The 24,333-nt window shown below is 49.2% G+C and overlaps 3 protein-coding genes across 3 annotated transcripts; 1 reads left to right on the top strand and 2 right to left on the bottom strand.

The window, feature by feature from the left end:
• Positions 1 to 374: 374 nt before the first annotated feature.
• ALG3 (ALG3 alpha-1,3- mannosyltransferase) lies at positions 375 to 9,298 on the bottom strand (the record flags this gene model as incomplete). The annotated part of the gene is made up of 9 exons (XM_080695535.1): positions 9,097 to 9,298; positions 5,789 to 5,888; positions 5,547 to 5,694; positions 5,282 to 5,442; positions 4,566 to 4,686; positions 3,747 to 3,952; positions 3,286 to 3,364; positions 677 to 819; positions 375 to 537 (listed from the first exon to the last, which is right to left on the bottom strand). The coding sequence occupies exons 1-9, from the start codon at positions 9,290 to 9,292 to the stop codon at positions 375 to 377; spliced, it is 1,317 nt and encodes a 438-aa protein (XP_080551661.1). The 5' UTR covers positions 9,293 to 9,298.
• Positions 9,299 to 9,988: 690 nt separating this feature from the next.
• Positions 9,989 to 20,954, top strand: EEF1AKMT4 (EEF1A lysine methyltransferase 4; the record flags this gene model as incomplete). Its single annotated transcript, XM_080696310.1, has 3 exons — positions 9,989 to 10,184; positions 19,882 to 20,165; positions 20,667 to 20,954. 3 exons carry the CDS (start codon positions 9,989 to 9,991, stop codon positions 20,952 to 20,954), a joined length of 768 nt encoding a protein of 255 aa, XP_080552436.1.
• A 1,495-nt stretch (positions 20,955 to 22,449) lies between these two features.
• Positions 22,450 to 23,471, bottom strand: CAMK2N2 (calcium/calmodulin dependent protein kinase II inhibitor 2; the record flags this gene model as incomplete). Its single annotated transcript, XM_080696057.1, has 2 exons — positions 22,450 to 22,520; positions 23,303 to 23,471. The coding sequence occupies 2 exons, from the start codon at positions 23,469 to 23,471 to the stop codon at positions 22,450 to 22,452; spliced, it is 240 nt and encodes a 79-aa protein (XP_080552183.1).
• Between the last annotated feature and the right edge of the window lie 862 nt (positions 23,472 to 24,333).

Raw genomic sequence — 24,333 nt, 5'->3', positions numbered from 1 at the left:
GGAAGAGGTAGGCTGTGGTCAGCCTGCCCGCCACCGCTTCTCATTTCCTCCCTAGAATCCTCTCATCCACATCAAAAAGTGCCTGCCTGTGCTCTCTCCCTCTTCTCCCACCCTGTGTGCTCTGAACTCTGTGCAACAGGTGAGGGGGGAGAGCCACAGCGCCTCCATATCCTATGCAATAAAGTGCCTGTTGAGACCGCCTGAGTGAGCTCCTTATCTGCCAGGTGCATGCCCCTCAGAGCATGGTCCAGGCACCACCTGCTCCATCCTCCATGTAGGCTGTGTAGAAGTGGACATGGAAGTTTATTTGGAAAGGTTACAGAGTCCAGCCCATCCAGGGTCCTGAGAGTGGACAGGAGGGAAAAGGGTGGATTTCAATGGGCTTTCTTGCTGTGCTGGATGCTCTTGGGGAAGTGCTGTGTTCCCAGCCAAAGCTGCAGCAGGATGACAGCATGGCATATGTGCAGGGCAGCAGAGCTGCAGGACGTGGATGGGTATGTGTTCCAGGAGAGCTCAATGAGCCCCAGCACCAGCAACCTGCAGATGAGAAACAGGATCCAGCTTCTGTCCAGTTTCAAGGCCTGTAGCCCTTCAGCTTCTCATGCCCCTTGCCCTTCCATGCTCCACAGCCTTGGGAGTGGCCCTCCTCATTCCCCCAGGTGGTCCCAGCAGGTACCTGAGCAGGTGTGTGAGCCAGCGTGCAGGCATAGCCCATAGGAGGTAGGGCAGTGTGTGGAAATACCAGACATAGAACTGGTAGTGCAGGGAGCGGCTGAAGCAGATGCCAATGAAGTTGGAGGTGAAGAGGGTAGAAACGATCTGTATGTGATGGTTAAGGCAAAGGGCAGGAACAGAAGGGGCAGAAATTGGGATGGTTGTATCCCAAAACAAAGGGGCAAAAGTTTGAGGGTTGGAAAGCCCCTGGTGCTGCCATTCCTCCATGCATGCCTTCAGCAAGCTTCCTAACTTCAATCTAGTAAGGAAACAGTAATGTCTTGGGCTATAGGCCTAGTGAGTTTGACTCCCTTGCTAGCTGAGTATAAGTTATTTAACCTTGAAGTCCTTATTTTTGCCTTCTATAAAATGAAGTTAAAGCCGGACGTGGTGGCGCACGCTTGTAATCCCCGCGCTTGAGAGGCTGAGACAGGAGGATCACACGGGTTCGAAGCCAGCCTCAGCTGCTTAGTGAGGCTCTCAGCAACTTAGTGAAACCCTGTTTCCAAATAAAAATGTAAAAAAGGTCTGGGAGTATAGCCCGGAGGTAGAAAGCCTCTGGGTTCCACCCCCAGTACCACAAAAAAACAAAAAAAAAAAAAAAAAAAAAAATGAAGTTAATAAGATTACTTTCCTGCCAGGCATGGTGACACATGATTGTAATTCCAGTACTTGAGAGGCTGAGACAGGAGGATCGCAGGTTCTTGGCCAGCCTCAGCTACTTATCAAGGCCCTCTATGACTTAGTGAAATGGTTTCAAAATAAAGAATAAAAATAGGGCTGGGGGTGTAGCATCTAAGAGATAATATGCCTCTGAGTTCAGTCCCCAGCACCACACACACACACACACATACACACACACACACACACACACAAAAAAAAAAAAAAAAGCCAGGTATGGTACCTGAGAGGCTGAGATAGATGGATTGCAGGTTTATGGCCAGCTTCAACTAGTTAGTTGAGGCCCTCTATAACTTAATGAGACCCTGTTTCAAAAAATAAAGAATAAGCTGGGCATGGTGGCGCACGCTTGTAATCCCCGCATTCGGGAGGCTGAGACCAGAGGATCGCGGTTCGTGGACAGCATCAGCTACTTAGTAAGGCCCTTTGCAATTCAATGAGACCTAGTTTCAAAAAAAGAATAAAAAATAGGGCAGGGGATGGCCGGGCGTGATGACACATGCTTGTAATCTCCACACTTGGGAGGCAGAGACAGGAGGATTGTGCAGGTTTGAAGCCAGCCGTGCTGGCTTAAGAGACCCTGTTTCCAAAATTTAAAAAAAAAAAAAAAAGTATAAAATAGGTCTGGGAATGTAGCCCAGAGGTAGAAGAAGGGTTTCCAAGAACCCCAGTACCCCCCCCACACACACACACAAAAAAAAAAAAAAAAAAAAAAAGTCAGGAGGTATAGCTCAGAGGTCAAATGCCCCTGGGTTCCATCCCCAGACCCACAAAAAATAAATAAATAAGGAAGTAAGTATAAGCATTCAAGATGGTAGCTGAATAGTTAGAATTAAGAATGACCTGGGAAAGCCAGGTGTGGTGGCGCACGCTTGTAATCTCAGCATTTGGGAGGCTGAGACCAGAGGATCGCAGTTCTTGGACAGCCTCAGCTACTTAGGCCCTCCACAACTTAATAAGGCTTTGAGACCCTGTTTCAAATTGCTTGGAGGTCAAATGCCCCTGGGTTCCATCAAGAATGAACCGGGAATGGTAGCACACACCTGCAACCCCAGTACTTGGGAGGCCGAGACAGGAGAATCGTTCCAGCCCAGCCTTAGGAACTTAGTGAGACCCTGCTTCAAAATAAAAAAATAAAGCTGGGTGTGGTAGTGCATGCTTGTAATCCCAGTACTTGGGAGGCTGACATAGGAAGATCATAGGTTCATAGCCAGCGTAAGCTACTTAGGCCCTCCAAAACTTAGACCCCATTTCAAAATAAAGACTAAAAAATAGGGATGGGGTGTAGCTCAGAGGTAGAATGCCCCTGGGTTCCACCCCCAGTACCACAAAGAAAAGGAAAAATAAAAAAATAAAAATAAAAATAGGAAGCTGGGTGTGGTGGCACACACTTGTAATCCCAGTATTCAGGAGGCTGAGACAGGAGGATCATGGTTCATGGCCAGCCTAAGGTACTTAGTGAGGTTCTTTGCAACTCAGTGAGATCCTGTTTCAAAATAAAGAATAAAAAAATAGGGCTGGGGGTGTAGCTTGGAGATAGAATGCCCTGGGTTCCATCCCCAGTACCGCAAATAAATAAATAAATAAATAAATAAATAAATAAATAATCAAAAATAAAAATAGATATTAAAAAATAAAAAATAAAAATAGGGCTGGGCTAAAGCTCAGAGGTAGAATGCCCCTGGGTTCAATCCCCAGTACCAAAGAAGAAGAAGAAAAAAGAACAAACTATGCTTTAACATATAAACCACTCAGCACAATGTTTGTTACAGAAAAGCAACTCTATGAATGGGCTCACATTCCCAGGTCACCAGCCATTTGAGGCCAACAAACTGGGACCCCATCTGCACCTGGAGAGGGCAAGACTTACCTTCCCATGATTTAAAGGATATGATTGGGTGTGAGGGGTTGGGGTGGAACCTTCCTTTTGGAGGGATCCTTCAGCAGCGACAGGATACTTTCCCCTGTCCTGGGGAGAAGCCATTCAGACATTTATCAAGTCTCTATCATGGGCCAAACTCTAGACTCACCCCCATGAATTTAATACCTTCCTCAAGACCCTTTACTCTAGCCAGGTATGGTGGCATACACTTGTAATCCCAGCATTTGGGAGGCTGAGACTGGAGGATTGTGGGTTCTCGGACAGGCTCAGCTACTTAGTAAGGCCTTCTGCAACTTAGTGAGACCCTGTTTCAAAATAAAGAATAAAAAATAGGGCAGGGGGTATAGTTCAGAGATCCAATGTCCCTGAGTTCCATCCCCAGACCCGCAAAAAAGATAAAATAAAATTAAAAAAAGAACCTTTACTCTGTTCCCAAACTGTGTGTCCCGTGGCACTTCTTGTTTCTTACCTGTGCCATCGGCAGAGGGCAAATAGCAAGAGAAGTGTAAGGTGGGCTGCCAGCAGGGCCAGGTGGAAGGCTCGATGCAGGAAGAGGGCCTCAGGGAGGAAGCGCCAGTTTACTGTCCAGCGGAAGAGAAACTGGCGGCCAAGGTCAAAGGAGCGGGATAGGTAGCCAATAGGGTTCTCCAGCAGGAAGGGGAGACCCAACACCACCTGTGGACGGGTGTGATGTCAGCAGAGATGCCAAGGCTTGCCCCAGACTTCATGTTAATCACTGAGGGGAGTAAGGGAGTGGGATTGAGGCTTCAGGGGTTCCCGAATTCCCACCAGAAAAGCCGTCCCCCATAGCTCAGGCAGAGCCTGGCAGAGTCTAAGGAGTCAGGTGATAATGATGCTTTAAAGTTTGAATTTACCAAGTCATAAGAAGGCAGAGCTGTAAGCCTGTCAGAGGCCAGCTAGTTCAAGTCTTATTTTGGAGCCATGGAAACTAAGTACAGAGGTAGTGGCTCCTCAGCTCAGAATCAACTCCAAAAGAAAATCCAGGCAAAGTGGTGGCTCACGCTTGTAATAATTCGAGAGGCTGAGACTGAAGGATCGTGGTTCGTGGACAGCCTCAGCTTTTTAGTGAGGCCCTCCGCAACTCAGTGAGACCCGGTTTCAAAATAAAGAATAAAAAACAGGGCAGGGGCTGTAGTTCGGAGATCGAATGCCCCTGGGTTCCATCCTCAGACCCTCAAAAAAAAAAAAAAAAAAAGTCTTAAGGGATGGAAGGAGGCCAGACTAATAGATTCCTCATCAGGGAGGGGAAGACTTGGGGGGAGGTTACCTGAAGGACAGCACAGATGCCTAGCTTGGGGACAGTACCACGCAAGCCAAACTGCATGAGGAGAAGGAACAATAATCCGGGGGCAAAGAGTAGCACGTTCATCTTCACAGAGACTGCCAAGCTGTAGTGGGCAGGGGAGAGAAGGGTGGAGATGAGCAGAGAGGCAATCGTTATCACCATAGTACTTTGTACCACTGGCCAGGATGGGGTCCACACTCAGAACTGCAGAGAAAAGATAAGGTAACATGGGAGCCTGGAGGGAGGGGACAGATAATGTGTCCCTAGCCCAGACTGACTGAGCAGATACTGAGTGGTATATTTAAATGTGCAAGGGCTGCTGGGCGTGGTGGTGCACGCTTGTAATCCCCGCGCTTGGGAGACAGACAGGATGATCGCGCAGGTTCAAAGCCAGCCGCGTGCGCTGGCTTAGGAGACCCTGTTTCCAAATAAAAATGTAAAAATAGGTCTGGGAGTGTAGCCCGGAGGTAGAAGGGTTTCCAGGAACCCCAGTACCACCAAGAAAAAAAAAAAAAATGTGCAAGGGCCAACTCCAACACTGGATGCTGTCTTGGGGGCAGATGGCATTGGCTGGGAGAGGGCGTGGGGAAGAGACTTTATAGATCTTAGACTTGCTTTGGGGGCATTAAGTGACCTACATTATCTGCCCTCTTCTTTACTCCTCTGTTGGAAAAAATAAAGAAGTGAGGGGTGTTGACCTGAAACAGCAGCAGCCCCAGCTCCAGCGGTGGGCCAGGAAGAGGTTGATACTGAGAAAAAGCAGTGCCATGGCCACTGGGTCATTGAAGAGCCGTAACACAAAGATGGAGTGGACACGGTAAGAGGCACAGCACATGAAGAAAAAGACGAAGGGAGGTACCTGAGGGTGAGCAATGGAGAACAAAGTCAGTTCCCAAACCTGGGCCATCCCCACCACCCACCCTCCCAAGCTGGGGCCCTCTGATCCTGGTAACATGGACTCACCTTGGAAGTCTGGTGGTAGATCAAGAAAACAAGTAGCAAGGTGGCCAGGTAAAGCACAGCAAAGATGTTCTGTGCCATGTAGATGTCAGTGCCATGGTCAGTGGCATAGTACAATCCCATAAAGATGTACAGGAAGCCAGCTGGGTAGCTGGAAGATGAGGAAATGTTAGTCTAGGTCAGGCCAACCAGTCTGTACCCAGCTAGCCCTTCACACCCTCCCTGAACCTCCTACAGTCACTCACACAAGAGGTCCAGTGTCACCCTGCAGCTGTGTATAGTCATATGTGCCATTGATGACACCTTCCACCTGGGCCATGTAAGCCTTCCAGTCAATTTCCGTGTCTGGAAGAGGACAAGATGGTCTCGTTATTGAGTCCAGAATTTATCTGTCCCCTACCCCCATGCTTCGAGAACATCAAAGCCCAGAGTTCTAGCTTATTTCCAGAGCTTCCATCATCACTCCTTATCTAACTTCTTATTTTTTGGGTGACCCCAGGCATCTTAAATTTAACATGTCTGTAATTGAACTCATGATCTTTCTTCCAACCCCAAATCTGCTCTTCCTTTTGGGTTCCATGATAGTACCACCAACCTTGCCTAGGTCACAAGACTGGGTAACACCTTTGATACATTCTTCTCTCTCCTTTCTAATCCTTAGTCAACAAGTTCTGTCTACTCTTCATCCTAAATTTCTCTACTGGTTCATCCTTCTCTGCTACTACATATCAATTTCGGGTCTAATATAATCTCTACCTTCAATGATACAATAAACTATTAATTAGGCTCCCAGGTTCTACTTTTACCCCACTACATTATATTTTCCACACTACACCAGGCAGCTTTCCTAAAATACAAATCATCAGGTGTTCCTGCTTTGTGTATGTGTAGTACTGGGAGTTTAACCTAGTAAGTGCTCTTCCTTTAAGCTACATCTCCAGGCCTATTTTATTTTGAAACAAGGAGTCTTGCAAAGTTACTGCACACTGGCTTCAAACTTGTAATCCTCCGGTCTCGTCTCAACCTCCCAAGTATTGAGATTACAGGCTTGTGAAATAGCACCTGGCTATCAGGTCTCTGCTTAAAACCCTTCAGTGATCCCTCAAGGCTCTGAAGATAAAGATCAATCTCTAATAAGGTTAAAGAGACTAGATTAAGATAGTTAGGAGGAAGACTAGAGGTGGGGGGGGGTCCCGGGTTCTTATTTATTTATTCATTTATTTGCAGGTCTGGAAATGGAACCCAGAGGTATTTGAGCTCCAAGCTATACCCCCTGCCCTATATTTTATTCTTTATTTTGAAACAGGGTCTCACTAAGTAGCTGAGGCTGTCCCGGAACTGCGATCCTCCGCCCCAATGCTGGGATTACAAGCGTGTGCGGCCACGCCCGGATTCCCAAGTTCTTAACAACCATGCTATTGCCTCATTAGTCTTTTAAATCTCTTCACAATGTGATCTCAACTTCTGTAACCTGATTTCTCACTACCACTTTCATTGATTCTATATTCCATTTATTTTCCTCGTGGTACTTGGTGTGGAACCCAGGGGCTTTTCTACCTCCGGGCTATATTCCCAGACCTATTTTATACTTTATTTGGAAACATGGTCTCACTAAGTTGCTGAGAGCTTCATTAAGTAGCTGAGGCTGTCTTTGAACCTGTGCGATCCTCCTGTCTCAGCCTCCCGAGCGCTGGGATTACAAGCGTGCGCCACCACACCTGGATGATTCTATATTCCATTTCTAAAAAAATTCTTGGAGCTGGGAGTGGTGGCATATGCTTGTATGCTTGTAATTCCAGCATTTGGAAGGCTGAGTCAGGAGAATCAGGGTTTGCGGAGAGCCTCAGCTTTTTTTTTTTTTTTTTTTGCGGTACTGGGGATGGAACCCAGGGGCATTTACCTCCAAGCTGCACCCCCAGCCCTATTTTTATTCTTTATTTTGAAACAGGGCCTCATTGAGTAACTGAGGTTGTCCACAAATCGCCATCCTCCCGTCTCAGCCTCCCAAATGCTGGGATTACAATCTTGAGACACCATGCCTGGCCAGCCTCAGCTACTTAGTCCTCAGATAAGACTAAACAATAGGGCTGGGGGTGTAGCTCATAGGTAGAAATGCCCCCATTTTAATCCTCAGTAACACACATACACACACACACACACACACACTCTCTCTCTCTCTCTTTTTCAGGTCTTCAAAGAATCCAGGTTATTTTTTTGACTGGAGGTTTTCTATATAAAATCCCTTCTGACTAGAGCACTTTTCCTTCTTTCCTCATTTGGCTAGTTCCTACCTGCCTTTCAAGGAGGACACTATGTAACTGCTCCTGACCTCTCAGGTCTGGGCCTCCTGTGTGGGTGTGTGGTTTTTTTGTTTTGTTTTGCAGTACTGGAATGGAACCCAGGAGCATTCTACCTCTGAGCTACACCCCTAGCCCTATTTTTTATTATATCGAAACAGGGTCTCTCTGTGTTGCAAAGGGCCTAAGTACCTGAGGCTGTCCATGAACGGCAATCCTCCTGTCTCAGCCTCCTGAATGATGGGATTACAAGTGTGCTCCACCATTCCTGACTGTGGATTTTTTCTTTTAAATAGGGTTTTGCTAACTTACCAGCACACTGGCCACCAACTTGCCATCCTCCTGTCTCACCTTTCCTCCTGTGTTCTTTACAGCTCCTTGATGAATAAAGTACCTATTGTTAAGCTGGGTGTGGTGGCGCACACTTGTAATCCCAGCTTTTGGGAGGCTGAGACAGGAGGATCACGATTTGCAGACAGCCTCAGCTACTTAGTGAGGCCCTTTGCAATTCAGAGAGACCCTATTTCAAAATAAAGAATAAAAAATAGGGCTAGGGATGTTGCTCGTAGATAGAATACCCCTGGGTTCCATCCCTAGTACTGCAAAATAAATAAATAAATAAATAAATAAATAAATAAATATAAAGGACCTATTGTTAATTGCCTGCTAACTTATCTTTGTTCACCCATATACTTCAAAAAGACATCTCTTATTCACCACTGTACTTCTGGCGCCTAGCATAATGTCAGGCATATAATAAGAACTCAATAAACGTGTTGAATGAATTATTCTCGGCAGGAAAGTAATGTGCCATTAGCCCAGTGTCTAGATTCAGCCTGGACAGGAGCTACCAGTAACGCTTAGTGGTCTCAAGTAGTCACAAAATGCCATCGTTAAGAAGGCACTTTCAAGACTTCAAACATAAATGTTTTAGAAAACTGAGATCCAGAAGGGGAAGTGATGTGTCCTAAGACACAGAAAGCAGCAGCAGCGCATTAACTCTGGCACAGAACTGAATTCCCAGCTGGTTTTCTTTCTAAGCCTGGCAGGCAGAAGGACAACCTCCCCTGTCACCCTTCATGGGTGCGAGATTAATTTTCTGTCCAGCAGGCTTGGGGCTTCGGCAAGGGAAATGGGTCTGCAAACGATGAATGAGTGGCTCTAGAGTCTCGTTTTGAATTCCCGACCTACGACCCAATTTGGGTCAGGGGTTCGGGTTTCCCTCCCTCCCCTCCTCTCCCATTCGGCGCACTCACATGCCACCCTGTGAATGACCCAGAAGGTGATGCCCACCTCCGCCAGGCAGAGGCAGGAGGCCACCAGCAGGGTGTAGCGCGGCTCCCGCAGCAGCAGGCGCCGCTCTTGCCAGGCCCGCTGTAGCCATTGTCCGCAGACTCCCGCCGGCTGGGCCGCGGAACCCGCCCGGCCGCGTTTCCGCAGCCCAGCCGCCATTTTGACGGTGCGCAGCTCTTGTGGGCCCCTATCCCGGAAACTCAGCTCTTCGACACTTAGGTTCCGCGTTCCGCTCTCCGCGCTGGGCGTCCACCAAACTCCGGCGACCCGAGTAGTCAGAATCCTTGTGTGCGCCACGAAAATTTATTTCTTCCAATCTGTCTCTTCGTGTGGACTACACACTCCGTCAGAGCAAGAACAAGGTTTTACTTCTGTCTGGCCACACAGACGCTAATATAAAACAAGCGTTTTGCATTCCTCTTCGCCTGGGCTAGGTATACCTGTGTTCACGCTGGAGGGCAAATTCTTGGTCTGCACCTCTCCCACCTCCCTTCAGAGCCTTACGGTTGCTCAAAAAAGCGGCTTGGGAAAAAGTGAATCTTTAGTTTTTTAGCTCTTAATGAAAGGAGCCGCTCAAACTGAAATATGAGAAGGTAGTGTTGAGCCCGAAGAGTCTGACACCAGGCGTGTGGTCCTTGGAGGTCAACTGGCAGTTATAGCAGAGGCTGCACAACCCGGACGATCGGCTTTCCCAGCCGGAGGATTCTTCAGGGAACGCCCAGCAGACGGCGGAAGCTCCACGTGTTTGTGTTGAGCAACTGCATGTGGTGGGCGGAGACACACGGGCCCCGCCTCCACGTCCCGCCCTCGTGATTGGCTAGCGAGGGCGGAGCTGGCGGCCCGGCGGCGGGGAGCATGGCCTCTCCTCCGGCCCCCGCACCCTCGCCGGAGTTACCCGAGCGGAACTTTGAGTACTGCGAGGTCCAGTACTGGAACCAGCGCTACCGAGGCGCGGCCAACACCGCTCCCTACGAGTGGTTCGGGGACTTTTCCTCTTTCCGTGCCCTCCTAGAGCCGGAGCTGCGGCCCGAGGACCGGATCCTCGTGCTAGGTGGGTAGTCCGGGTGCTGCCCGGCGCTGCTGGGGGATCCGTCCCCTCCTGGCCGGACCCCTCTGTTTGCTCCTATCAGAGCACGGCCCTGTGGGGCGACAAGATCCAGTACCTTCAGAATCCCGTTGTATTTAGTCAGGGAAAACTGGAGTAAAAACAGTTCCTCGGGATCTAAGCATGGGTGGAAGCGCGCGCGCGCGCGCGCGCGCGTGTGTGTGTGTGTGTGTCAGACAGACCGACCGACCCGGGAGCCTGTTTCAGGCACTGGAGAGATCAGAGGACCTAGTTCAATTCCCAGTTCAATTCCCAAAGCTAATTGGCTGTATAACTTAGAACAACATGGATCTGTTGTGAGATTCAGGTTTATTTCTAGAAATGGGACTGCTAGTTCAAGCGGGATAAGGGCCTTGCAGGCACCAAGCGCTTTTGTTTATTTTTATTTATTTATATATTTTTTGTGGTACTGGGAGTGGAACTCAGGGGCTTTCTACCTCTGGGCTATACTCCCAGACCTATTATATATTTTTTATTTGGAAACAGGGTCTCACTGAGTTGCTGAGAGCCTCACTAAGTAGCTGCGATCCTCCTGTCTCAGCCTCCCAAGTGCAGGGATTACAAGTGTGCACCACTATGCCTGGCTATTCTTTTTAATTTTGAAACAGAGTCTGAATTGCAAAGAACCTCACTGAGTTGCTGAGGCTGGCTTTGAACCTGTTATCCTCCTGTCTCAGCCTTGTAAGGACAGGGATTACAGGTGTGTGCCACCATGCTTAGCTGGCTCAGCTCATTTTTACTGTAATTTTATTTATTTATTTAAATACGTTTGTTTGTTTATTTATTTATTTATTGTGGTACTGGGGATGGAACCCAGAGGCATTCTACCTCTGGGCTACATCACAGCCCTGTTTTTTATTTTTTTGTTTGGAAACAGGATCTCAGTAGGTTGATGAGAATCTTTGTACTTGCTTAGGCTGTTCTGTGTGTGTGTGTGTGTGTGTGTGTGTGTGTGTGTGTGTGTGTGTGTGTGTTACTGCAAAAAAAAAAGGCTCGGGTCTTCCTTGCCCCCCCAACCTTCTTCCTTTCAGAAAGAAACAATTTCTTTAATTTTGTGGTTGTAAACTTTTACGTGAACTTATAGATTTATCATACAGCTATGTTTCTCAAGCTTTAGTGCGCATCAGAATCACCTGGAAAGCTAAACCCCACTTGAGGTTATAATTGTAATTGTAGGGATGGTCTAAAATGGATTCCAGGAATATTCATTCTCTCTCTCTCTCTCTCTCTCTCTCTCTCTCTCTCCCTCCCTCCCTCCCTCCCTCCCTCCCTTTCTCCCTCTCCCCCCCCCTCTTTTGTGGGGTACTGGGGATGAAACCCGGGGCATTCTACTTCCAATTTACATCCTCAGCCCTATTTTTTATTCTTTATTTTGAAACAGAGTCTCACTGAGTTGCAAAGGGCCTCACTAAGTAGCTGAGGCTGGCCGTGAACCCAGATCCTCCTGTCTCAGCCTCCCAAATGCTGGAATTACCAGCGTGTACCACCGTACCTGACTCAACCTGTTTTCTTTCCTTTTTTGTGATGCTGGGGATTGAATGAGCCCAGGGGCACTCTACCTCTGAACTATATCCCCAGCCTTATTATTATTATTATTATTATTATTATTATTATTAATTATTTTGTGGTACTGGGGATTGAACCCAGAGTCATTCTACCTCTGAACTATGCCCCCAGCCCTATTTTTTGTTCTTTATTTTGAAACAAGGTCTCACTGAGTTGCAAAGGGCCTCACTAAGTAGTAGCTGAGGCTGTCCTCGAGCTGCGATCCTCCTCTCTTAGCCTCCCAAATGCTGGGATTGTAAGTATGCACCACCATGCCTGGCTTTCCTCAACCCTATCTTATTTTTTATTTTTTAAAATTTTTATTTATGTATTTATTTATTTACTTATTTATTTTTGCAGTACTGAGGATGGAACCCAGGGGCATTCTACCTTCAAGCTACACCCCAGCCCTATTTTTTATGCGAACCTGGATCCTCCTGTCTCAGCCTCCCAAATGCTAGGATTACAAGCATGTACCACCATGTCCAGCTCCTATTTTTTATTTTGAAACAGAGTGTCACTAAGTTGCAGAGGCCTCACTAAGTTGCTGAGGTTGGCCATGAACTTGCAAACCTGTGATCCTCCTGTCTCAGCCTTGAGGTTCACAGACAGCCTCAGCTACTTAGTGAGGCCCTCTGCAACTTAGTGACACCCTGTTTCAAAATAAAGGATAAAAATTAGGGCAGGGGGTATAGCTCAGAGGTAAAATGCCCCTGGGTTCCATCCCAAGACCTGCAAAAAAAAAAAAAAAAAAAAGACTTAACTCTAGGTTAGGGTGTCTTTTTTTTTTTCTTTGTTTTATTTTCTTTTCCTTTTTCTTTTTTCTTTTTTCTTTTTTTTTTTTTTTTTTTTTTTTGTGGTACTGGGAGATGGAATCCAGGATTCTTCTACCTCCGGGCTATACTCCCAAACCTATTTTATATTTTGTTTGGAAACAGGGTCTTACTAAGTTGCTGAGACCCTCACTAAGTAGCTGAAGCTGGCTTTTAACCTGCACAATCTTCCTGTCTCAGCCTCCCAAGTACTGGGATTACAAGTGTGCACCACCATACCCAGCTTTTATAAGCTTTTTCTGAATGTGGCCAAATGGTAAATATTTTAGGCTTTACAGCCTCAGTCACAGGTACTCAGTTTTGTTGTAGTGGACAAACAGCTACAGACAATACATAGGTAAGTATAATAGCTATGCTCCAATAAAACTTTATTTATGAAAAGAGGTGGCAAGCTGGGTGTGGTAGTGCATGCCTGTAATCCTGGTACTTGGGAGGATGAGACAGAAGGATTATTGCAGGTTCAAGGCCAGCCTCAGCAACTTAGGCCCCTCTGCAACTTAGTGAGACCCTGTTTTAAAATTTAAAGGGGGGTGCTGGGGGAGTAGCTCAGAGGTAGAATGCCTCCTGAGTTCAACCCCAACCCACACACACAGAGGTGGCAAGCTAGATCTGGCAACTCTTGATGTGGGTCATTGTCTTAGGTTGGATCCCCCAGAAGCAAATTCTGAGGTAAGGATAAGTCATTTGTTAGATCTTTTCCCAGGAGAAACTGGTGAGAAATTGAGAGAGTGGAGAAAGGAAGAAGGCAAGCAAAATTATGGTCTCAGGCAGTTTCCCTGAGGGTAATTTCAGCTTGAAGAGTCACAGATGCAAACTTTTACAAGTAAACACATCAAAACCTAGGGATATACAAAAATTGCTTAGAGGCTTCCCAGGAGATCTGATCAGAGCATCAATAGTATCTACTACCTTTACTGCAGCAAAGTGAAGTAAAAAATGCCCTCTGACTCCAGAGCTTCTAGTTCTGCTACTGCACCATCCAGATGGACAGAGAGGTGTCTAGCATTCCCTTGAAATTGGTCCAGCAACTACATTGTGAACTCTAGCCTAATATCATGTTGATGTAGCTAAAGATGGGCTGTCACCACTGAGGGTGAGTGAACATGCCTCTTGAACATAGAAGGTAGTTGAACAGAGTGATTTAGAACTCTGGAATAAGGTAGACCTGGGTCCAAATGCTGGCTCTACCTCTGACTATAATTTTGTGTTTCTGATCCACTCTCCTCAAATTCCCAGTCTGGAAAATGAAAAATATATATATATTTCCTTTTTTCCTATCTTTTTTTTTTTTTTTTTTTTTTTTTTTTTGTGGTACTGGATGTGGAACCCAGAGGCCTTCTACCTCTGGGCTACACTCTCAGAACTATTTTTTTTTTTAAACAGGGTCTCACTAAGTTGTTGAGAACCTCATTAAGTATCTGAGTACTGGGATTGTAAGCATGCACCACCAAGCCTGGCTCTTCCCTTTTTTCTTTTTCTCTTTCTTCCTTCCTTCCTTCCTTCCTTCCTTCCTTTTTTTTTTTTTTTTTTTTTTTTTTTGGTACCGGGGATTAAACCAAGGGATATTCTACCTCTGAGCCACATACCCCCAGCACTTTTTATTTTGAAACAGGGTCTTGCTAAGTTGCCAAAGGTCTCTCTGAATTACTGAGCCTAACTTCATACTTGTGATCCTCCTGTCTCAGCCTCCCAAGTACTAGGATTACAAGCGTGTGCCACCATACTTGGAAATAATATCTTCTAAGCCAGTCGTGGTGGCGCACGCTTGTAATCCTAGTGCTTGGGAGGCTGAGTCAGGAGGATCACATGGGTTTGAAGCCAGCCTCAGCTACTTAGTGAGGCTCTCAGCAACTTAGTGAGACCCTGTTTCCAAATAAAGTATAAAATAGGTCTGGGAGTATAGCCAGGAGGTAGAAAGCCCCTAGGTTCTACCCCCAGTACCACAAAAAATAATAATATCTTCTTTATGAATATACCGTGAAAATAAACTGAGACAATTCTATTTATTTATTTATTTATTTATTTATTTATTTATAGTGCTAGGGATAGAACACAGCCCCATTCTACCTCTGAGCTACATCCCCAGACCTATTTTTATTCTTTATTTTGAAAAAAGGTTTCACTGAATTGCAAAGGGCCTCAGTAGCTGAGGCTGTCTGCGAACAGGGATCCTCCTGGCTTAGCCTCCCAAATGCTGGGATTACAAGGGTGTACCACCACGCCTGGCTGAGACAATTCTTATAAAGTGCTTAGCATAGTATCTAGTGTTCATTTCAGTGACTGCTAACTATTGTTATGGAACTACACTTTTGGGGGGGCGGGGATCAAACCCAGGGCCTTATGCTTACTAGGCAAAAACACTATCACTGACCTACACCCCCCAATTGTCATTATCATTGAAAATAGGAGTCAGAGCCAGGCATGGTGGTGCATGCCTGTAATCCTAGTACTTGGGAAGCTAAGTCCGGAGGGTTGCAGGTTCGTGGTCAGCCTCAGCAACTTAGTGAGGTCCTCTGCAATTTAGGCTCTGTTTCAAGATTAAAAATAAAACAGTGCTGGTGGTGTAGTTCAGAGGTAGAATATCTCTGGGTTCAATCCCCAGCACCACAAAAAAGAAAGGAAAGAAAACAGGAGTCAGAGAGTTTCTTCAGGATTGTTCAGAGACCCTGCCTGAGCTCTATGTGTCCAGTTCCTGTGACTAGAATATCCTCATGGCAAGTGAGAACATGGCTGGGCGGCCCAGCTTTCCTGCCATTCTTCTTCTCTGATTCTCTGTCCTTGATTCCAGACTCTTTAGAAATCTTCTGATCAGAGCTGGGCGTGGTGGCACACGCTTGTAATCCCAGCATTTGGGAGGCTGAGACAGGAGGATTGAGGTTTGAGGACAACCTCAGTTACTTAGTGAGGCTCTTTGCAACTCAGTGAAACCCTGTTTCAAAATAAAGAATAAAAAAATAGGACTAAGGGTGTAGCTTGGAGGTGGAATGTCCCTGGGTTCCATCCCCAGTACTGCAAAAACAAAAGAGAATAAAACAAAACAAAAAACTTATAGTTTGATCTCCAATTTCTTATAGGGAGAAAAGGGACCAACAAGAGGATTTAATTATCCATCCCCATGATGCTTATTTTTCCTGTTATAAATTCATGAATTGGAACCACATATGGTGATGCATACCTGTGAGGCCACGATTTGGGAGGCTCAGACAGGAGGATCATGGTTTGAGGACAGTTTCAGCAAGTAGTGAAACTCTCATCAACCTAGCAAGATCCTGTTTCAAAATAAATAAAATTGGGCTGGGAGTGTAGCTCAAAGGTAGAATGCTTCTGGGTTCAATCCCCAGTACCACACCAAAAAAAATATTAAAAAAAATAAGCATGGTGGCACATACTTGTAATTCCAGCATTCAAGAGGCTGAGACTAAAGGATTACGGTTCACGAACAGCCTCAGCTACCTTAGCAAGGCCTTTTGTAACTCAGTGAAACCCTGTTTCAAGAAATAAAAAGACTGAAAAATAGGGCTGGGGTGTAGCTCAGAGGTATAATGCCCCTGGGTTCCATCCCCAGTACTGCAAAATAAATAAATAAATAAATAAATAAATAAATAAATAAATAGGCTTGGAGTGAAGGTACACATTGTAATTGTAATACTTGGAAGGCTGAGACAGGATGATCTCAGGTTTGCAGCCAGCCTCAGCTACTTAGTGAGGGTCTCAGCAACTTAGTGAGACCCTGTTTCAAAAATAAGTAATAGAAGCTGAGGGTGGTGGCATATGCTTATAATCCTTGTACTTGGGAGGCTGAGACAGAAAGATCCCACCTTCATGGCCAGCCTCAGCTACTTAGGCCTACTGCAACTTAGTGATACCCTGTTTCAAAATTTAAAAATAGGGCTGAGGGTGTAACTTAGAGGTAAAATGTTCCTGGGTTCAATCCCTAGTACTGAAAAAAAAAAAATAGGGCTGGGGGTGTAGCTTAGAGGTCTGCCCCTGGGTTCAATCCCCAGTATGTATGTATAAATAAATAAATAGGCATTTAGGGCTCGGGCACTCAGTCTCTTGCCGTTGGGTTAGCATCCTCATAGTTCTAGACTTCTGTGTGATGTGTTCTTAGATTTGGGTCATTCTCCCTAGTTTTACTTCCCTAAAGTCCCATCATAGGTGGCAGTGGCCTTCCCAAGCTTTTTCTTAGTTATGGGCTCCATATCACCGAGGCAGAAATCAGAAATCACTGCTTTGTAAGTATGCTTTGTATGCTGGCCCTGGGGTCAGGCTTTATTCTCTCTTCCTTGTTAAGTTCTCTACGATGATGCCAGCCTGTATCAAGGGAAACAAAGTAAGGAGATGTGGGTTTGTCTTCAGTTGGGTGGAGCTCTGCAGGCAAAAAAGATCAGATAGCAGCTGGTGAAGGGATTGTGGGCAGAGAACCCAGTGGATTTCAGCCTAGGACTGAGTTAGGGTCTCCTACACAGCTACCCTTAACCCTCTCCTGTGTGCTGTATCTACCAGCACTTGTGGCTCCAATGTGGGGAAGTATATGTGAGGTTTTCCCAGGCCAGACAGTACTTTCTCTGAGCTCCAGGGCCTGGGCTGATGAGGAGCATGGAGCAGACTGCTGAGGACTGGCCTGGTGCTTCTGGATGTCCTGTCCAGGTGCCAGGCTCTGTTAGATTAGGACTATCCTAACAAGTGATCCTATGATCCTCTTAGGGTGGTAAATGAGGATTAAAAGCAGCATAATTCCAGAACCTAGGGATCCCCTCTGTGGGTCTGATAAGAGCTGTCATCCAGCCCTATCTCAGCCTGAGCCTGACTGTGGAAGGGCCTGGAAGAGGCCACTGGATCTTTTAAAGCAGTCATGTCATGCCCACTGAGCTATAGATCCACTCCTCCTTCAACCTGACACTACCCTCTTTGAGACTGCATTCTAGGTATTTCCCACTAGACTGTTGTGATTTACATTTTCAAGATGCTACTTGGAGCCAAGCATGATGACACATGCCTGTAATCCCAGTACTTTGGTTGCTGAGACAGGAGGATTACAGGTTCAAGACAACCTCAGCAAGTAGTGAGATTCTTATCAACCTAGTGAGACCCTGTTTCAAAATAAAAGTAAAATAACAGGGTTGTGAGATGTGGCTTGAAGAAAGAATGCCTCTGGGTTCAATCCCAGTACAAAAAAAAAAAAAAAAAAAAAACACAGTTATTTAGCAAGACTCTTCAGTAATTTAGCAAAACAGTGAGACTTTTGAAATAAAAAATAAAATAGGGAGCCAGTTGTGGTGGCGCACACTTGTAATCCCAGCGTGTGGGAGGCTGAGACAGGAGGATCACACAGGTTCGAAGCCAGCCTCAGCTACTTAGGCTCTCAGCAACTTAGTGAGACCCTGTTTCCAAATAAAGTATAAAATAGGTCTGGTAGAAAGCCCCTGGGTTCCACCCCCAGTATCACCAAAAATGAAATAAAATAGGGGTGTAGCTCAGAGGTAGAATGCCTCTGGCTTCAATCCCAATGCCACTTGGTTGTCAGCTCCCCTAAAACTCACCAGCTGAGATGGGGTAAAGGATGCTGTGTGCTCCCACAGCCTGTTCCTATTGAGAGAGAGAGAGAGAGAGAGAGAGAGAGAGAGTGTGTGTGTGTGTGTGTGTGTGTGTGTGTGTGTGTGTGTGGTGTTGAGGGTTGAACTCAGGAGGCATTCTACTCCAAGGTACACCCTCACCCTCAGCCCTATTTTTTATTCTTTATTTTGAAACAGGATCTCATTTTATTTTTTTATTTTATTTTATTTTTTTTTTTTGTGCTACTGGAAGCCCTTCTACCTCCGGGATACACTCCCACGGGCTACACTCCCAGACCTATTTTTTTACTTTTTTATGTGGAAACAGGGTCTCTTAAGCCAGCAAGGCTGGCTCTGAACCAGCGCGATCCTCCTGAAACAAGATCTCACTGAGTTGCAAAGGGCCTCACTAAGTAGTAGCTGAGGCTGTTTGTGAACCACGATCCTCCCATCTCAGTCTCCCAAATGCTGGAATTATAAGCCTACGCCACCACACCCAGCTCCAATTGAAATATTTATTCTAATATATGTTAGTTACCCGATTCCACATTTGCTTTTTGCACCAAAGCAGGAGCTCCTTGAGGGAAGATACTTTTAATCAACAGAGATCAATATGTAGTTCTAAATACACACATGAAGAATTACAAAGGATCTGTTCCACTCTATGTCCCACTTAGTTTCCCTTCACTTATTAATTCTGCCTTAGAAATAAAAATAAGCCAGGCATGGTGGCACACACTTGTAATCTCGGCATTTGGAAGGCTGAGACAGTATCATGGTTCAAGGAGAGCCTCAGCTACTTAGTGAAGCCTTCTGTAACTTAGCGAGACTTTGTTTCAAAATAAAGAATTAAAAAAATAATAGGGCTGGGGGTGTAGCTCAGAGATAGAATACCCCTGAGTTCCATCCTCAATACCAGTACTGCAAAAAAAAAAAAAAAAAAAAAGGTAAGATAATGTTGAAGCCTTTCCAGGGCTGATTTCTTCTGAGATCCTCTGAATAGTTACGAATTAAAATAAAACTAAAATTATGGTCCTAATGATGCCATTATTATCCCCATTCTGAGTTTGAGGAAATTGAAACTCAACATGGAATAATTTTCTATGGCTGTGTAACTAGGGATAGCATAATCTTAACCTTTGAATCTTTAAGTTCTTAGCTTCTTTAGCTACTACATAGATGTTTTAGTTCTTAAATTTAGTGCATTGCCAGCCATAGTGGCACACACTGGTGGTCCCAATACTTGGGAGTCTGAGATAGGATTGCTGGTTTACAGCCAGCCTCAGCAATTTAGTGAGAACCTGTTTCAAAAAAAATAAAAAAGAAAATAGGTATACCTTAGAGGTAGAATGCCCCTGGTTTCAGTCCCCAATACCAAACATACACACATACAAAGAATTTAGTGCATTGGATCCTGCATGTAGACAACCTATTAACTGCTACTTCCATTTTTTTCTTAATAGAAAATCCAAGTTCTCGGTATTAAGACAATCTGGTCTAATCCACATAGCCAGCCAGGAATAATAGAGCTAGGGTTTGTGCCCAGTTCTGTGTGATTCCAAAGCTCATACTCTTCTGCACCCTTTGCCTGTCCCTCAGTACTTCAGGGTTTGGACTAAGAGAAAATGGAGCCAAGAAAGGATGAGTAATTAGGGGGAGGTGAGAACCAAAGCTAATCTCCTTTTGCCACCCATCCCATTCCCACTCCAGGTTGCGGAAACAGTGCTCTGAGCTACGAGCTGTTCCTTGGAGGCTTCCCCAATGTGACCAGTGTGGATTACTCATCAGTAGTGGTGGCTGCCATGCAGGCTCGCTATGCCCACATACCCAGGCTGCGCTGGGAGACCATGGATGTGCGAGCATTGGCCTTCCCCAGTGACTCCTTTGATGTGGTCCTTGAGAAGGGCACACTGGATGCCCTGCTGGCTGGAGAGCGGGATCCCTGGACTGTATCTTCTGAAGGTGTCCACACTGTGGACCAGGTGCTGCGTGAGGTGAGGAAGCAAGAGAGGACAGAGGAGGAGATGGGGTGAGGGGATGCATTTTGGGGAGGTTGGAAGAAGTCAGAAGCCAGAAGTCTGTTTTGGACAGATAGGGGTTACTCTCATTCTTTGACAAATGGAGAGGGTTACGCTGGGTCAAGGTTAGAGGAGGCCACAGAAGGCTGGAGTGGCCAAGCTCACCAAAGCCAGTGATAGATGGCTGTTGGGTTGCCATAGGGGTGAGGTAGCAGCTCAGTTCCAAACAAGTGACACAGACTGGGAAGGTGAGCAGTTGATAGGGAAGCTGTGCCTCCTGCACTGCTGCGCTCCTCCCCGTCTAGAATATAGCCCTACTTTCATGGAATGGCCGAGGCAGAGAAGGTGGCCTATTCTTTGCCATGGAAAGCCTGAGCTCCTAGGTGGAGATTTGACTGGGAGGGCATCTGGGGCACTACTGACCTTTGAGAACCTGCAGATGATTCATCACCGATGACTTCTCTGTCTGCCTTGCAGGTGAGCCGGGTGCTGGTCCCTGGGGGCCGGTTCATCTCCATGACCTCTGCAGCCCCCCACTTTCGGACCAGACACTATGCCCAAGCCCATTATGGCTGGTCCCTGAAGCATTCAACCTATGGCAGCGGTTTCCACTTCCACCTCTACCTCATGCGCAAGGGTGGGGAGCTCAGTGTGACGCAGCTGGCCCTGGGAGCCCAGATCCTCTCACCACCCAGCCCTCCCAGCTCACTATGCTTCCTCCAGGACTCGGATCATGAGGATTTTCTCAGTGCCATTCAGCTGTGAGGCCAGAGCATAGTCCTCCAGCCCTTGGTGCCCTTCTGCCCTGGGCTCCTCAGGGACTTAGCATGCCTGATCAGCATTGGTAGTAGGTACTCCTACCCCAGAGGCCTTGTGTGTAAGATAGAGCTGGGTGAGAACAAGTCCATACGAGCCTATACAGCTCACGTCCAACAAGTTCCAGAGCTCAGATGGCTGCTTTCTTCCTTCACCATATCAAAGCACCAGTGCCTGGGGTATAAAGCTCAAGACCACCTCTCTGCATAGCAGCCAGCCTCAGAGACCCCCATCTAACCTGCATTCATCCACAAGAAGTGGCTGAGTTTAGATTGCTTTATGCTTCTGACTCCAGCCCCAACACTAGTGACCTGTCCTGCTTGGGCTGTACATGTACCCAAGAAGGCCACATCAGAATGATGTTCCCAGGCCAGGCTGTCCTGCCTGGGTTCACTTTGGCAACCCTCCCCCCACCAGCAGCTTTGCACCTGAGATTCCCAAGTACCTGCCTCCCTCCCATTTAGGCCTGACTCATGAGCAGACCAAAGCAGCAGCCACACACACACACACACACAGAGGAGGTCTGTGTTTATTCACACACTCCTGATACAGTGAGGATGGAGGGACATTTACAAAGGACACCCCTGGGTTGAGAACATCTCCAGGTCCACAGGTGTCATCCAAAGGTGCAGAGCAGTCCCCGTATGGGTTCCCAGGAGTAGGAGAAAGGGGTCCAAGGTAAAATCAGATCTGGGTCCTTAGAAGGTGATACCTTGGGGGAGGAGTCTGCTCGAGAGCCTCTTGCGGTCAGGCCCAAGCAGACTGGCCTTGTGGTTGTTGACCATGTTGGGGACTTTGTCCCACCCCAGCCTCAACACCCATCCTATCTGCCAGGCGCAGAAGAGCATGATGGAGGCTGTGGGGGAGGGCACAAACCATGAGCGGAGCCAGTAAACAAAGAATCGGATATAAAAATACAAATGTGCTGAGGAAGTTCCTTAGAAAGAGGCTGGGGTCACGCCAGACAGGGGTGAGGGTCAGGGACAGCCCTGGAGGGCTGGGCTCAGGTGGGTGGGAAGCTCATGCAAATACGCAGCCAAACATCCCTGGCCGCGCCGGTCCGACGCCGGCAGCCTGGGTCTGCAGCCCAGACTGGCCGCAGGGGGGACTGGGCAGGGGAGCCGTGCGGGAGTGGGTGGGCCGGGACTGGGGCCGCGGGTCTCCGTCCGTTCCGGTGTGCGGGGTGGGGCTGCGGCCCGAGGTTCTAAAGTGCATGAGCGCGGCGGCGGGCTCCCGGCAGGTCCGCGCCGCCGCTGCCGCCGCCGTGGTGCTGAAGCGGACAGCTCCGGAGTGCCCGGCAGCGGCGGTAGCGACGCTGACCTGGCGGCGGTGTGGCCCTGCAGCCCCCGCCCGCGGGCGCCTGGGCCGGGGCGGGGGGCGCCGGCAGCCGCATCGCCGGCCCGCGCTCCTGGCCGCTGCGGGGCTGGGCCCGGAGCCGGCGCTTCTACACTCCGGACGGCGGCTTCTCCCCCATCCCCTTCAGCACGTCGTCTATCCGGTCATCCTCGATCACCACTGCGCAGGGAAAAAGCGCGTCAGGCGCGCGGCCTCGGGGGGCGGCGGCGAGAGCGGCCCGTCCTCAAGCCCCGCGCAGCTGCTGCTCGTGGCCCTGCGGCGCCCTTCGGAACCCCGCTCCGCCCAGCTCTCCTCCGGACTCTCCCGGTCCCCGCCCGGCCGCCGAGCCTAGCTCCCAGACCCCTCCCCTCCCCGTGGTGGAACGCCCCTCTCCCAAAGGCTCCGGCTATTCTACCAGTGCCAGCCCTCCCGCCACCGGAGCTGGTCGGAAACCTCTAGCAAGTAGAGCCCCCTCCTCAAACGGAACATCCAGCCGGTCCACCCCCAAAGCTCTCGCCACTTGAAACCCTCTCTGATCCTAGCTCCGAAAGAGACCCTTCCCCATGCAAACAACCGGTACAGCCGAGCCCCCGGCCTCCCTGCCCTCCAGTCGGACGCCCCTCTACCCGAAGGTTCTTCGTGGCATCAACCGCCTCGCATCTGGTCCCCGGGAACTGGACCATCACCCTGTGTCCCCACTCCAAGCAGCCCCAATGCCCCGGCCGGCCCCTCCCCCTCGCCCAGGTGCCCGGGCTCGGCTCCAGCGGTGCGAGTATCGAATCCGGGGCACTGTGTTCCCAGGAGAGGGGCACAACGCTGCAGCAGGGACCCCCAGCCCGGGCGGGAGGGCAGCCGGCTGCGCTGGTCTGCGGCACGAGCTGCGGCCACTTGGCGGGGAACCGCAGCCGGCGCCCGCTGGAGGGTTTCTGGGTCAGGCGGCGACTCCGAGCCCGGCCGCGTACCTCGCTTGGCTCGGCCGATCTGGCCCAGCTTGGGGGGCCGCTTGGCCTGGTTGCCCGCGAAGAAGGAGTTGGTGTCCTGCAGGCGGCAGCTGAAGGAGAGATCGGAGCCCTCGGGATCTGCGCCGAAGCGGCCCATCTTGTCCTCACTGTAGGGTAGGATCTCGGACATGGCGGGCACCGGTGGGCGCGGGACTGCGGCGGGGCGCGGGCGGCGGGCTAGCTGCCGGACCGGCCCTAGCTCAGCAGGGGAGCCGGCGGAAGGATGAAGTCATGCAGCATCCGGGACTGCGGAGCCGAGCGGGGCCTCCTCCCCCGCGCCTCCGCCTCCCGGGCCGCTGGGCAGGCGGCGGCAGCGGCGGGGACCGGGCGGGGGCGGGGCGGGGGCGGCGGCGGCGAGCGCGGAATGACGATGAGCGCCCGACTGCGGCAGAGCGGCGGGCGGGCGGGCGGGGGCGGGGCGGCCGGCCGCGCGGGAGGCGGGAGGCGGGAGGCCGCGCGGTGGGAGGCGCCGGCGCCGGCGGGAAGCTGGCGGGCCGGGGAGGGGGCGGGCGGGCCGGGGAGGGGGCGGGCGGGCGGGCGCCCGGGGCCGGGCCGGGAGGCCGGCGGGCGAGCGGCGGCAGGGAATCGGTGCGGAGGGCGGGAGCGCGGCGGCGGGCGGCTCCCGCGCTTGGCGCGCTCGGGGATGCTGTCGCGCTGCGGGTCAGGTCCTGTCCATGCCTGTCATCCAAACGCCTCTGCCTAGCTGCGGACCTGCCCCTGGAGCTCGTGTGGCCGCCTGTGTCTGTCGGCGTGACGGCGTAATGTCTCCACGCCTGGCCCTGTGTCTCTGTGCCACTGTCTCCCAGGGTCCTGATCTGTATTTCGGTCTCTCCTAGGAGGGGTGTTAGTAACTCGGCAACCCCTGGCGCACCGAAACGGACCCCCAACACACACACACACGCACGCCCTGGCGCCAAAGTCCGGGCTCAAAGAGCCCGCGGCCCCGCAGCTCCCCGCGCGGGAGGCGCCCCGCCGCGCAGGAGTGAGTGGCA

Source organism: Muscardinus avellanarius (genome assembly GCF_963383645.1).
Source record: "Muscardinus avellanarius genome assembly, chromosome: 5".
NCBI lineage: Eukaryota > Metazoa > Chordata > Mammalia > Rodentia > Gliridae > Muscardinus > Muscardinus avellanarius.
Note: the sequence above shows the minus strand (reverse complement) of the source record. Positions and strands in the feature narration are given on the sequence as shown.